The sequence below is a fragment of the Syngnathus scovelli genome, chromosome 6 (genome assembly GCF_024217435.2).
Source record: "Syngnathus scovelli strain Florida chromosome 6, RoL_Ssco_1.2, whole genome shotgun sequence".
NCBI classification, from domain to species: Eukaryota; Metazoa; Chordata; class Actinopteri; order Syngnathiformes; family Syngnathidae; genus Syngnathus; species Syngnathus scovelli.
The window spans coordinates 6,383,220-6,398,129 of record NC_090852.1 but is presented as its reverse complement, the minus strand read 5'-3'; the positions used below and the strand labels follow the sequence as shown (position 1 = coordinate 6,398,129).

Below are 14,910 nucleotides of genomic sequence, written 5' to 3'. Positions count from 1 at the left end.
TTGTGCGCGTCGGAAAAAATTAGAAAGTGAACACACAAAATCTAAAAATGATGCAGTGGTTGTTCATATTATCACTGTGCCTAATATAATGTGATCGAATGCAACTCAACGTCGCTAACATTGATTTTTTTTTTTATTGATTGGCACCGCGTCCTATTGAGTTACTGAAAGCAATTCTTAAAGTCCAGCATTAAAGATTCATAAGGATTGTGTTAATGGTAAAAATCCACGCGAATAATTCACTCATAAATTTCATGAATAAAACAAACAAAAAATATCTAAAAAAAAAAAAGTTTGATTAAAAATTAAAAAAGAAAATCACAAATAGTGGACTCTGTAATGCCGAATCGTTAATAGCAACATTCTTTTTTACCATGTTAGTAAATGTGAACAATATTTATCAAATATAAATCATGCATGAATTAATTTAACATTTAATTTGTGGCTAGAATAATTCTATGAACAGCCACATAAATCAGCTAGAGGCAACAGCAGTAAGGTCTGATTCATTTAAAAAACATGATCATTTACAGCGATCACAGGTCAAATTAGACATCTGCTCCCTTCCATGCCTGCATATAACAATAAAAAATAATAATTAAAATTGCAACAGACACATTTTAAGATGAGTGCACTTCAGGCCCCCACCAGCAGACGGCAGCAGCAAACGTAACAACTTCCAACCACCGTCAATTGACATTGTAAGAAACTAGTTGGTACCCGTAATGCATCATTAAACAGGTCTGCAAAGTACACACCGCAGAAGAATATGGAGAAGCAAAACAATTAGGCACAGGCATGTTTTGTGCTCACTCGCCATGTCTGCAAACAGAGAGCAAATGTTGTTAGATTTGTTTTTGATGTGTCTATAAAGTCAACGTGGATGCAGACCGACCGATCATTTGGAGGCTGTTGCCTTTGTGTTTTTGTCTGCTAGGTGAGAAGAGCGTGCCAACGTATTTGGGTGTTAACCACACCCACTAGTGTGAGCAAACACTGACTAGGAAGCAGCCTCTTCTCGAGCCATCTGTTGTGCGAATGTTCATGCTTGCCAATGTCCTCGGCAAAGCAGTGCAAGTGGACAGTTTGAGCATTTAGGAATTATGCAAACGAGGGCTCAACTGGACTTTATTCTGGACATTTGGGAAATGCTTAAAAAAAAATACAGAAGCAAATGATTTGATAGAACATGTACAGTAAAAGTTTTTTTTTTTTTTAATGCCAAAATACAGCAGGCTTCAAAACATGTTTCTAATTCACAGAGAAATAACTGGAAAAAAAAGTACAAAATTCTCAAAGGACCAAATTACATACATTTAAATACTTCAATTGAGACAACCTTTTATAAAATAAAATATCCTTCATATTAGCAACCTCCATTAAACGTTGCTGTTTTAAAAACACTCAAAAGACTGGACGTGTTGTCATGACAACGGAAAGACTGGCATGCTTGTGACTTGTCATCTCATCAAGTGCGTGGTGCGATTTAAAATCCAAAACACTTCTCTCGTTCTCCATACAGATGCAGCTGAATGTGACGGTGCTTTGTATAACGGAGAAAACACAGTTAAGCAGGCAGGTGACGGGATTTTCATTATCTCCTGCATGTTGGTAAACATGAACCCATTAAAAGGGATCTCTTCACTCAGTGGTGGCTTTCACTTCACAACACACAGCAGCTGTTAAGCCTAGATGATCTAGCTGTGTCAAACCACCTTTGTAATCACAGTGGTAAAAGCAACAGATTTTTGAAACAAGTCACATGTCAGATTATGGTTTCAAGAAATGTTGATGCTTCATATAAAAAGTGTAGTTTTGTAGGCCTATTCTGAAGGTTTTAGGTTTTTATATGCGAATGGCCATTTTATGCCTAAAAAGTGATTCCTCAATTTTAGGCAAGTAACACCGGAGTTGTTCAAACGATTGCACATATGACGGGAAAACATTGGCATATCAAAATAAGGACAACATGTGATATATAGCTACTATATATTTATATATATTAAGGCGTGTACTTTTAAGCTAGCGGCTAAATAAATAGTCCTGAAAGGCGTGGCTTAACTTCCTTTTAACTGCAGCAAAATGTGAACATTTTACAGCATTGAATCAAAGGCCATAAATACGAGGCAGACATGTTCAAGTCTTCTAGGTTTTGCTTGAAGCAGGTTAGCTGAGAAAGAAGGACACCTCTAGCTCAATTCGTGCGGCATTATATGACGACATTTAAAAGTCAACACCAGTGATCAACATTTCTAAATGTCTACACATCACCACCATAACATTTTGCTGAATGAGAACCATCTTCTCTGTGATAAAGATTCTCAGAAAATCCCTGATGCCTAGGCAAAGCTGGGTCATCCATTTCATCACAGGTACAATCGTCCAGGTTTGCGCCGATTCGGTGCGTCAGCCTCTCCACTTCGTACTTGTGCAAGTACTCCTGGACCAGGTAGCGCTCTCTCTTTATGCGATCCTTCACGTCGGCCGGAACGTCAGGAATCATCCAAGCCAAAAAGAACTTGACAAAAAAAACGACGTGCTGTAGAGCAAAGAGGCGGAGTACAAATAATTATGCATGGCCAATGGCCATGTAGAGACACACTATACTAAGGAACATTTCTTCAAGCATCTATTTTTTTGTCGGTGTATATATTAGGCTTACCTCCATGACGATAATGAAGAGCAGCTTGGCAGCAAAAATATGCCAATACTGCAATGTGTGGGTGTACTGATCCACATGGCCAGGAGGGTAGCGGTAGTCAGGGTACCTGTGTAATTGGTGTGTTAGTATTAGTATTCAGCACTCTGATACCAAAGTGCAGATAAAAAATCCGTAGTAAACAAACATACAGTTAAGACACACACACACACCTGCAGGTTGTAATGGAGCTGTTGAACCAGGGCGGAATCTCGTCGTCTTCTGGCCTGCTGTCCAGTGGCATGTCTTCAATTTTGAACACAGACAGGCTGTTGTTGATGTAGCCTTTCATTGTAAATCCTGGCTCGTAAGCATACATATACACCAGTCGGGGGATCATTTCAGACGTGTAGGCAACAATGAATGCCTGCAACAACAACAAAAAAAGGACTTTTTTTTTATGCCATTGTGTGTATTTGGGCAGATACCCAGTGGAAAAAAAAAAGTTGTAGTCCACCTCTTACATTGGTAACAACAGAAAGGATAGCGACCCCACTCAGGATTTCCTCCCAGGCGCCGATGCTGTGAGTTTTGGATGCCACGGGACGTCTGAACTGAGTGGTGAGTTTCCAGGCATCGACTCTAACCTCAATGATGTTGTTGAAGAGTGCCAGCAGGGGAGCCAATGGGAAGGAGGCCACAAACAGAGTGATGAAACCAAACTGGATCACTGGAGCACAAAGGAAAATGATAAGGAAGTCATTTAGGGAAGGAACGCTGCTATCTGCAGGATGTAATTGTCTAGGCCTTGCACTGCAACTGGCTTTGAAGTGCAAGTATAGCAATTTATAGCAAAAATAGCAAAAGCCAATAATTTCTCCAACATTCTCTATTGAACCCCAGCATTATATTTTTTTTTAGCAAAAGCAGAATTTATCCAGCCCTTGTACTGTGTCTCAATAGGTTGCACAAGTGTACCTAAAATAACCACTGAAATTAAACTGGCTATTTTACCCATTTCCAGATACTCGTAGAAGAGTTCCAGCTGCCCAAACATCAGCAAGTTGTAGTCTTGTTCCCAGCGGGTGTACAGACTCTCCGGTTGGCAACGATTTTTTCTGCCACGCCACCAGTTCATTAACCACCTGACAGACACAAGTAAGTGAACGAGAGCAGGCAATTTTGATTTGTAGGGTTTATTACTAGGCAATATTTGGGCAAACTTACGGGACCAGAGACTCCTGGATGTTGCCCCACACTTGCCTACCAGTCATCACGATAACCAGCTGTGTAGTTAACTCAATCAAACAGCCGCCGGGGTCACACTGAATGTAAACGGACAGAAATTGAATGATAGAAACAGAATGAAGCTGGAGTTGAATCAATACTGATCTTTATCTACCTCTTCATTCCTGAGTTTGGTCGTCTGGCCAAACATGTATGAATAACCTCCAGGATAGCCGATGAATTTGCCCTTAAAGAAAGCCACGTAGAAGCAGGAGGAGTAATAGTTGACAAATTGGAAAAGGAACATCTTGACTGTCAGCTTGTTTTCATATTCCACGTGGGTCTTAGGAATTTCTGTTGAAACGATAGACGAGAAAAAAAGATGATACCTTTGAATCATTCCGATGTATCACCGAAGAGAGGCGATGTTCTTACCGAGGTCAGTTATCCAAATAGCCACTCGTTCATACATGACGTTGAGGATGACGATGGTGACAAAGTTGATGCAGGAGCCCGTGACAGCCGTGGCCAGCTGCGGGGTGATAGCCGAGCCCATCTTGTTCAGGTGAGCGTTTTCCTTCATGAAGCTGGCGAAGGCGGCGTATACCGCCAGGCGGTAGGCGATCACACCAATGATGCATGAAATAGTCAGAGAGATCTTTGGGACAAAAACAAAGATGGCTGCCATGACAGGATGAACGAAGCGGGAAAACCCCACACATAAGGTGAAATAGAGACACGCAGGCAAAACGCAAGCTGAGAGTTGGAATGATGCATGAAACACCTCACATGCACAGTTGACGAATTTATAAAACACCACATTATGGTCGTAACAAGAAACGGCTGTGGCTAGAATTGAAAATAAATGTGAAAGATAATATGTAAACAAAATGCTCACCCACAACAGGACAGTGGCTCCAGACAGACATATGCGTGCACACGTGACTGTTGTTACGGGTAAATAAGGCTCCACTTCCTATACCGTGAGCAAGCAAAGCGTATACAGGAAAAAAAAAAAAAAAAAAAGGTCAGTCACACTTTGTTATATCTTGAAAAATAACTCCACAAGGTTCCTTTTGATTACCGTTTATATTTGAAACAAACCAATTTAGAGCAATTATTTGCGTGAGAGCCCAATTATCACACATACAGAAGGAAACTTGTGCCTTTGAGTCTTTTTCAGCAACGTACACCACAAGAAAAACACTCCCACATGAAACTGGCAATCCACTTTCAGCACCACCCTTACCCAGAATAACACGGCGACCCAGCAAAGAAATAATTTCCCCACTAGGTCAGTTGTAGTCCTCTCAAGAACAAACTCTGTTTCCTACAGGTGGGCACCATACAGTCAAAACAAATGTTTAACCATTCATTTTCTCCAGTTTCAGTTTGTATCAAGTCGGTCCTTATCCAATAAGTGGTGCCTTGAGATACAAGTTTAATTTGTGTTAATGTGTGCCAATATACCTCATTAAAACAAATGGATATGTTAGTATTAGCTAGCTTTCGTCGCTCAAGACACCACTGTATATTTAAACGTCCAGCACATAAACACCTGAGTGACGGGATTCAGCTTGCGGCTGGTGCATTTGCTCTCGTACTCGGGCCGCATCTGCAATCGTTGTTGCTCCTCCTCAAAGTCCACCAGATCCCACTCGTACGCCAGACGGGCCTGACGCCTCTTCCAGAGCTCCAGGAATAATGTGACTGTCAAATGAAACAGAGGTGGATTGTCAGGGTTTCTATGTTGCCATAAATCAGACGTACTGAGCTATATTAAATAACATTTCTTACTTTTTTTTTTAAATTATAGCAATACATGGCCCACCTATGTAGCAATTTATTGAAACAATACATTGTAGACAATAACAGACAAAGTTACGGTTAGCCCATTTTTTGTGCTCTAGTGACAAGCTGGCACAAGTTTGACAAGGTCCACTAGGTGATGCTGCAGCTAAGAATTAAAAGTCTTGAATTGACTCACCCCAAATCCCCATGAAAACAGCAAACACCAAAGTTCCCCCATTGTCGAATAGATTTGATTGCTGGAAAAAAAAAAAAAGACGTGTTTAAAAATAGTAAGAGATTGTTGAATTGATGAATTGTTGAAAGATTGTTGCACTTGCGTGACTGTGACTGTGCGTGAGTCAAGCACGTATTTTGAAATATTTCTCACCCATGAAGCATTGCATGTTATGTTGAGTTTCCAGTAGCTACATTTCTTGTCACAGAGCGGACACATGATAATATTGCCTCCGATTTCTTCACTGCAGATTTCCTTACTAAGCACAATTGGACATCAAAGCAAGTGATCAGCATAAGCGTTCTTCATCTAATGCGCTCCTTCCCAAACTCACCTCCACTGATTATCTTTGTATGTGGACAATCCGTACACAAAACAAAGTGTTCCTACAATGGCGGCAACAAACAACATCTCAGTGTAGAAGCCAAGCCAGGCAAAATATAGTCCAATCCTCTCCCCGTAATACTTCCTGTCAAGGGAGAGAACACGTTTTAGTATGAACACGCACATGCAACTAACATTAACACTCCGTTTTATTACCGTATGAGGTCGAGGGGTTGCTCTTTGAAGAAACACGAGAGTTTGGCCCAGTATTGGTAGAGACTGTATCTTTCACTTTCACAACTAGCATCTTTAGATCTTGTCCAATATCTGCACTGCAGTACATATGAGAAAGTATTAATAATCTTCTTTTGATCAAATATATCAACAATATTGCCACAAAAAAGCCTCTCACATCGTGCAGAGGAAATGCGGCTGTGTAGGTTCCGTTGTTGAGCAACCTCTTGATTCCCTTTTTGTCTTTATCTATGCTTTCATTCTCCACATATGGACATCGGGAGAGGATATAGTAGACCTTGTTAAAAAGAAACATAAAACATTGTATGGTTTTACTTTTCAACTTGAGATAAAAATGAGCAACTATATGTTGAAAAATATACGTACTATCCTGTTGCGAGTGGAAGGTTTAAAAAACGTGTCTCTGTCATCGATGAGGAAAAAGTCAGACTTATCCTTGTTGAAGGTAGCGGTGAAATAATCCGGCTCGGGATTCATGATGTGATCCGGAAGACGAAAAGAGTCAGCCAAGCATTTGATGGTCTTTTTCTTTGGTATGTCACTAGCCTTGAAGGGGACCTTGATCTTCAGCACATCTGCGTAGGTGGCCAACACTTCCCACGGAGCGTGGATCTTCACAAAATAGGTATTTCCATCTTCGGATTCCTGAGGTAAATCATTTGATTTTCAGGCTTCTGTTGTGAGACGCTATCGGTGAACACTTACAGATTTATGTTCCGTCTCCAGCAGCAAGCCGGCTTTCTGTAGGTTGGCCTCGAAGAGCTCCCTTTTTCTTCCCTTTTGGTAGAAAATAATGCAATATTTTATTATTCTTTAAAGTATTGTCGGCATCATAGACTAATTATAACATTGGTCATATGTTGCTACACATTTTTATAAGTATTACTTGGTGGAGTTTGAAAACCACTAACCCAGCCCATTAAATGACGGGCCTCTTGTTATAGCTGACATTTACCGAAAAACACAGACAACAGCCGGGACGTGTCTTCCTATTTCCTCCTCTTTAGAAAGAAAAAAAAAATGCTCATGTTCCCGGCAGACCAGTGATTTGCCTTTTCTGAAAAGACGTTGAATTCAACAAACCAAAATCACATAGAAGTGCAAACAAGCAGACGTGAAAGCTTTTCTGGCGACCTCTAAAAATCTCAGCAACTTAACAATGCTTGCCACAAAGTTTGCTGTGGAAACCAACCTTGTCAAAGGATAACTTGTAGAAGCTGAAAACACTTACTGGGCTTGGGGGACATCCTGTAAAAAACGTTTTTTCCCAGACAACTCAAAAAGGGCTAATGCAGTGGTTCATAATCTGGGTTCGATCGAACCCTAGGGGTTCGGTGAGTCGGCTTCAGGGGTTCGGCAGAGCTGGTATGCTGTGCACTTGTTTCTTACCTGTTTGCTCGCATTTTCGTCAGTGTAGGCCAGGACAAAATCAATCCTGCGCACTCCATCGCGGAAGAACACAGAGTCTTTGCTCTGCTGCTGTCTCTCGATCTAAGACGGGATAGCGGAGGTCACAACATGCATGTGTGATTAGAATGACAAATATCTTTGAGTGCAATTAATAACATCTCACAGTCTGTGTGTCAGTACAAAGCAGGCAAGTGATGTGTGGACTTCAATTCATACCATAATGTTATGCAGAGGCAGGTCGAGTAGCCAAAAGTTGCATTTGCATTCACTTTAGTAAGTATTTGGGGGGAAAAGCATATAATATAATATAATATAATATAATATAATATAATATAATATAATATAATATATATTGCTCAAATTACATTGGGTTAGCATGGTAATGCCAAGAGCACTCGATAATAATAAATCAGATAGCAAAATTTAGCATTTCTCCCCTGTAATTCATGCACTTTTATTGGGCTTAATCAATTTTAATGCAGCCTGTGTACATGTCAGGTATGAGGATTAGTCAGCAGCAGCCCCTGCAGTGCTTTGCTCAAGGCAAAACAACTGCACAGGAATGGCTCAAAAGAGGACAGGACATTATGTCTGCTAGCGGCCGGTGCTTCTTCAGCTGTTCGCTCAGCTAAACATAACCAACATCACCACAGTTGCAAAACACTTTTAGTAGAAAGACACCACCCACCACCACCAGCAAAAGTGGGCCCTGCCTGTCTGGACTCTGCAAGGAGGAGACAACGCACTTTACCTCCATGTCCCTCCTCCCTTTATGGCTCTGATGCATCAGGGAAAAAGCCGGCTTCCCGAACAAGCGCCCTCGGCTTCCTCCAGTGTGTGCAGGCGAGCACTCAAAGCATTGCTGCCTTCAAGTCTCACTGCAAGCCCTCACTCGCTCACGCAAAGACTTGAGGTGGAAGGGAGCTCAGAGGGCAAAAAAAAAAAAAAAAAAGCCTACTAGGATGGGAAATGCTATCTGCTAGCAGGCTAATTCAATAGCAGCCATGGCTATTCCATTAAAAAAACATTTATATCATGAATAATCTATTTTGAAGGGGCTGATAAAGGGTGAAGCGCTGCGGTCTGGCTACTCAAGAGTCTAAAAGCAATCAATCAATATGTGCAAATCCTTTGTGTGTGTGTGTGTGTGTGGGGGGGGGGGGGGGAGCTGGACTCTCATTTGCCAGAGCAGCCTTTAAGTCTAAATGTTTAACTTATTCAACTGCTGTCTGATCCCAAATAAAGCCCGAATTCCCACATTTGTTCTTGCATTGAATTACTTCATGCTGACCATGCGAGGGTGGCAGCCTTCCGTAACAACGGAGAAAAAAACTCTCTAATTTGCTGTAATTACAGATCCGCCATATGTGCTTCTGTTTGGAGCCACGTCTGCCAAGTGGAGCGGCTCGAGGTCTGTCCATCCGCCGCTAACCTCAAACTACTGGGTGATGTCTTGCTTCCTTTCTTGTCTGCTTTCTATTCCATTATGTATGTGGTATGTGTAAAACATGGTGTAACACAGCAAGTTACTAATTTCAAGGGGAAACGTAAAACTAATATTTTTAATTAAGACTTTTTTAGAGGTTGACATTCTTGGCACCTAAATACTACTTAGAAATTCAAGTTTACACACCCCTGGTCAAATGCTGGGCATTTGCGAAAAAAATAAATAAAATTTCAAAATTGGCTCCACCAATGTGACCTACATTCTGTACAACTCAAATTGGAGGGGGAAAAAATAAATGTTTTCAAAAGGTAAGTTGATATAAACAATTGAGATAATGCGGTTGCATAAGTGTGCACACCCACCCACACATCCTGTATTCATAATCAACGAATCACATTTAAAGTTCCTCTGATTAACCCCAAGTAAAGGTTTGAATTGTGCTGTAAAATGTCTATAAAAATATCAAAAGCCTTTTAGAACATTGATTTGGGATTTAGTCCTTGAAATGGTGGCTGGTGTGTGCTGACATCCCTTTACCATGTTTTTGAATTTAATTGGATATTTCAGCACAGCCACATCCCACCAACAGTTTTTGGTGTCATTTTTAAAAATCTTCCTCAAAATACATTTTCAGTAATGCAAGTTAAGAAAATCTCTCAAGTGCAGCCCTCCCTGTAAGTTCAGTGCAGCATCTGGATCGATAAAGTCCCCCCCAAAGTGCCAATGATCATTGTCACACACACATCTGGGTGTGGTGAAATTTGTCCTCTGCATTTAACCCATCCCCATGTGATTTTGATCCATCCCCTGGGGGAGAGGGGAGCAGTGAGCAGCAGCGGTGCCGCGCTCGGGAATCATTTGGTGATCTAACCCCCCAATTCCAACCCTTAATGCTGAGTGCCAAGCAGGGAGGCAATGGGTCCCATTTTTATAGTCTTTGGTATGACCCGGCCGGGGTTTGAACCCACAACCTTCCAGTCTCAGGGCGGACGCTCTACTACTAGGCCACTGAGCTGATGATGCTGAGGTCAATAAATACAAAAGACACACAAACACACGCCGAGGCCAATAAGTAGCAAACACTCCAATTACCACTTCCACCTCAGTGAAGCATAAAACTCATAAGTGAGAAGAAAGCAGCTTTAATGAACTCTCATGATGCACCACCCCAGCATGTTTCCATGACTCTGCAGGAGTTAAAAACATGCAACAAACAACCAGCTCGTGCATATTGATTTCAGCCGACAAACAATACGCAAACAATACGACGCATGGAATTGCATCACATCAAAAGCATGTTTTTTACCATGCCATACCCTCGAACGAAACGTGAGGAACAGCGCCCGCTTTTTCCAGAACTGTGGAGGAAAGGAACCCAGTTGACAGTGAGGTGAGCCTCACAGTAGAGTCCCACTAGTGTCTTACCCCTGTCAAAGAACTGATGGGCTCTAAAGTGTGAGCGTCCATCTGATCTTCATCACTGTGGTCAGACGAGACCAGCGTAGCCATGCTGGTGTTGAGAGACTCACAGGTCTCCACACACACATCATGACACTTTAGGAAGACGGGGAGGAGGATACATTAGCATGGGGCCATCTCAAGACTTTCAAAACCTGCAGTTCCATATAAGACTGACTAAAAACAGGACTGCCTTCATAAAAAAAAAAAAAAAACGGGCCTGGTTTGCAATCTCAGATCTCTTGGCTAGTTGTCTGTGCACTTGAGTACTGTCATGCTGGAACAAAAAAAGGGCCTTTCACAAACTGTCCCCGCAAAGTTGAAAGTTGATAGCAGTATCCAAAATGTGCAAATCACAGAATCAAACTCTAATCAATTAATAGATTTTTAAGGAATGCATGTTGTCTTTACCGCTGATTCTCGATGTCGAGATCCTGGGCCGCCGTGGTAGCCATTTATATCATCTGCAAAACAACAACATGAGAACCACAAAAATAATGTCAGACCCAGGTTCGAGTAACAACACTGATTCATTGATTCAAGAATGTGGCAGGCATTTCTGTGGCACTGAAGTGGACTTGGAAAGTTTTAATCAACAGCTGCAGAAAGGTTTAGTGTAGTCAGAGTTGGGGTCTATTTTTGGACTAAGGTTCCCACCAGCCACAGAACATGGCTATGACACACTTATGGTGTCATGTGCAGTCAGTGTGTCAAGTCAAAACACTGCCTAACAAATTAATTCCATTTTTAGAGACAAGACATTCACATAAATTACATAACCAAATACCATCAGAATTACAGAACTAAATCTATTTCTGCACAACTGGAAGAGTGCCTGTAAGCAAGCAGCAAGCACGTAGCTTGATAGTCACAACTTTGTTCAGAAGATACAAGATACACATATTGCAAGTGTTTCTTTTGAGATGACATTTTAGAAGCATGTTCACAAGTAGCCACAAAAACAGTGTCATCTGTGGAAGCCAAATTAAGTTAGAACCAGAGAGATTTTTTGGGGGGACTAGTGGCAGCCTGTCTCTGTGAGGCTGTTTCCAGTAAGAGGGCCAGCTGTCAGACTGAGTAGCTTGAAAAGTCACTCTTTCCATTCACACCACAACATACTTGCGAGGAGGCTAAACTTAGGACAACCATTCAAGATGGATAGTGTTGATTATTTAATGTTGCAATGCATATGTAAAAAGGATCATTTTGACAAGATGTAACACTAGTCAACACTGATGGAAATGTCTATGATTCCAGAACTCTTATTCTCTTTACTTTATACACTTGAGACCGCCAACAGGCCGCTGGTGGAACAGCAGGCAGCCAACAAAGTTTGGTCAGACACAGGTGGGATGTCACTGACAGCTTTTATGCTTTTAAAGTTGAACCTTTAATTATAATTATCAGTAATAGTTTTTTTAATGCACATCACTTTATTTCAATTTATTTTAAGATGCAAAAGTATTGAGGTGGCGAAACTAGAGAGTCATTTTTAAGGTGTATGTAGTGATGACCTCATCTCAATGGGAAAAACAATCCTATGTGAAGGACAGCTTTCACTGGCTGAAACAGTTGAGCAATAATAATCTCAATATGAAATTGGTTTTGCAGAGTTGACATCCTTATACTGTAATACAACCCCCTCCAGAGTCAAACCACCTCGGATAATTTCAGTGGGCGCCAGTACCGTCCAATTTAAACACTTTACGAGTCATGCAATGAAAACTAATGGTGCTTCAGCTACTCACCATGATAAGAGTCAGTCGGGCTCATCTCTATCAAATTATCCACTCCACTCCTGCCTCGGTTCATGTCGAGTCTTTTGACTGGCCAAAAGGAGCGCGTTAATCCACATCTAGCCGAGTGTGTCCCGAGACAAAGACGACCTTCCTCGGGGTCTTTCTCCTTTCTGGCTGACTTCTACCGGATGACTCAGCAACCTGGTCCCCGGGGTTCCCTCCACTCAGTGACCTGACCGCCGCCTGCTACCGTACGTCCCCCCCCCCCCCCAACTGCGCAGAGGGAGGTCCGCGAGGGGAGTGGCGACCCGTCTCAAGCCAATAATATGAGCCTGACGGAAAACTGAGAGCCTACTTGTAATTTAGATATGACATTGAAGTGCACATTTTTAGTACAAAGACGACTAAATGTAAACTAACTAATGATGTCCCGCTTAGTTAAGCTGGGGCAACTTGCGCATCCTGCACCTGCATGAAGTAAACGACATTTTGTTTGATGTGATATTTTTCTAAAGGTTGCAACTACGTGTTTTGTTTATTAACTTGGTTTGCCCTATGATATTGCGTTGTCACGCCCACTCACATTGTTTTTTCTTTTTTTTTTTTTTTGCCCATTCGTTGTTTCAAAAACTTTGATTGAACGATGTGACGTCACATATGCCAGCCAATCGTGTGTTGGAATTTGTCGCTTTAACTACAAAAGTATTTGTTATTTTACGTTGTCTTTTATCTGTTTTTATACAAATGGTATGACAATACAATACAAGACAGGGATGAAAGTGAGTCAGTATGATCAAATGAAATGTTTAAAATGTCAATTTTGTTCTGACATTTTTACTTGGTAATTTACTTTTACTTGTCATTAGATTTTGCTAATGTAAAATGCGCATTTATCGCAGTATTACAATATAAAAGACCCCAGGAAGCATAGTGCTGTTGTCATTTGACAAAAACAAGGAATCACCTTAATTGGATGAAATACAATCGTTTCTTGGTGTTTTAAATGATAACTATGTCACTTGTATACCGCTTTTCCGCACACTAAGGCCCTCAAAGCACTTCACACTAAATTATAATTGGATGATAAGGTTACAGTCAGGAAAGGTTTACACCAGCCTTATTAAGTAATTGCAATGGTGGATATCTGCTGCCCTGAACATGGCTGCCGAGTATGGCTCCAAAAATGTAATAAATGAGGAAATACAACTAAAGTGTAACAAGCAACGTTTTGTGACATTTTTATATTCTCTGCTGCAGTTCACAGCGTTTAACCTCAATTCCACTCTGCACCCTGTCCTCCAGTTCAGGAAAGCCTCTCCCTTGCCATCGCCCATGAATTTAAATTTAGTGTCCGAGCCTTCTTGCTGTCCTTCATGTGGCCTCCATCATCCTGTACTTGTGTAATTACGTTGGGCTGCACTGCGGGGTGTGGCAGCATGCACAGAAATACAGCTACTCATTTCCCCTAACCACTTTTTCTTCAGTCTCATATTGTCCTCCGCAACATGTGGTGCTTCTTGGGTGTACACTGCCAATGTCTAATGGTAAACAGTTGCCAGTAATGACAAGACAAGCAGGACCACCTTTGATTTTGATCCGATGAACTGTAATATTGGAATATACAGTATGTAATTCAGTATATCGCTTACAGTAAATACAAGTTGAAAGTGGAAATTTTAAGATGGACACACTTTGTCCAAATGTTTCACTTGTGTGTCAAGTTAAATGAAAACTACTGATAAAAAGTATGATATCCCCTCTGTGACCAGTACTGAGATGGCCGCTGTGGAAAATTATGTCATGTGTCTAAATACTCCCAAATTTGATCCCCATGCAATCTTGCAGGCACATGTGGAGGCCCGCCTTATGTTCACCAGTGAACATTTAAATGATACAGCTCTGGAGAAAGTGCTGTGGTTAGATGAGCCCAAAGTGTTTTGGCATCAACTCGTCTTGTCGTGTTTGGAACACCATTCCCACAGTTAGTTTTGGATGAGGAAACATGTTTTAGGGCTGCTTTATAGCAAAGGGCACAATGACCCAAACCATACTGCCAGACAATAAAGGAGCAGCTCAGGAAGAAGCTTATCAAGGTCATGGAGTGACCTCAAATCAACAGAAAAACTGCTGGAGCTGGAAGTTTCCAGGGTAATCCATGAAACTTGAAGGCTTTAGCGCTGGGGTGTCACATTTATTTTAATTGGAAGATACATTTAGCTAAACTCAGGGAGGGTGGACGACAGTTATAATGGTAAAGGCATAAGCAAGAAGGGAAGCAAACGATTGGACAAAAGTCACAGTTTGATACATAGCTTCGGTTCATCTAAGGGTAGGAAACAAAATGCAAAACAAACCACATGTGTTTTGTGTAAACAGGAACAGATTT

At 41.4% G+C, this 14,910-nt stretch overlaps 1 protein-coding gene across 2 annotated transcripts; it reads right to left on the bottom strand.

Annotated features, from left to right (window-relative positions):
* Nucleotides 1-1,111: 1,111 nt before the first annotated feature.
* On the bottom strand, nucleotides 1,112-12,801 carry ano5a (anoctamin 5a). 2 transcript variants are annotated; one of them, XM_049722052.2, is made up of 22 exons: nucleotides 12,534-12,801; nucleotides 11,197-11,249; nucleotides 10,753-10,881; nucleotides 10,644-10,685; nucleotides 7,860-7,961; nucleotides 7,176-7,247; nucleotides 6,837-7,115; nucleotides 6,628-6,747; nucleotides 6,432-6,547; nucleotides 6,226-6,360; nucleotides 6,045-6,150; nucleotides 5,853-5,913; nucleotides 5,424-5,575; nucleotides 5,115-5,195; nucleotides 4,301-4,523; nucleotides 4,041-4,219; nucleotides 3,866-3,963; nucleotides 3,653-3,783; nucleotides 3,163-3,368; nucleotides 2,872-3,065; nucleotides 2,663-2,768; nucleotides 1,112-2,539 (listed from the first exon to the last, which is right to left on the bottom strand). In XM_049722052.2, the coding sequence occupies exons 1-22, from the start codon at nucleotides 12,595-12,597 to the stop codon at nucleotides 2,261-2,263; spliced, it is 2,928 nt and encodes a 975-aa protein (XP_049578009.1). In that variant the 5' UTR covers nucleotides 12,598-12,801; the 3' UTR covers nucleotides 1,112-2,260. The 2 variants fall into 2 exon arrangements, with proteins under 2 accessions (XP_049578009.1, XP_049578010.1); XM_049722053.2 differs by lacking the exon at nucleotides 5,115-5,195 and adding an exon at nucleotides 4,764-4,841 and having other exon boundaries at nucleotides 12,534-12,800.
* Nucleotides 12,802-14,910: the final 2,109 nt, after the last annotated feature.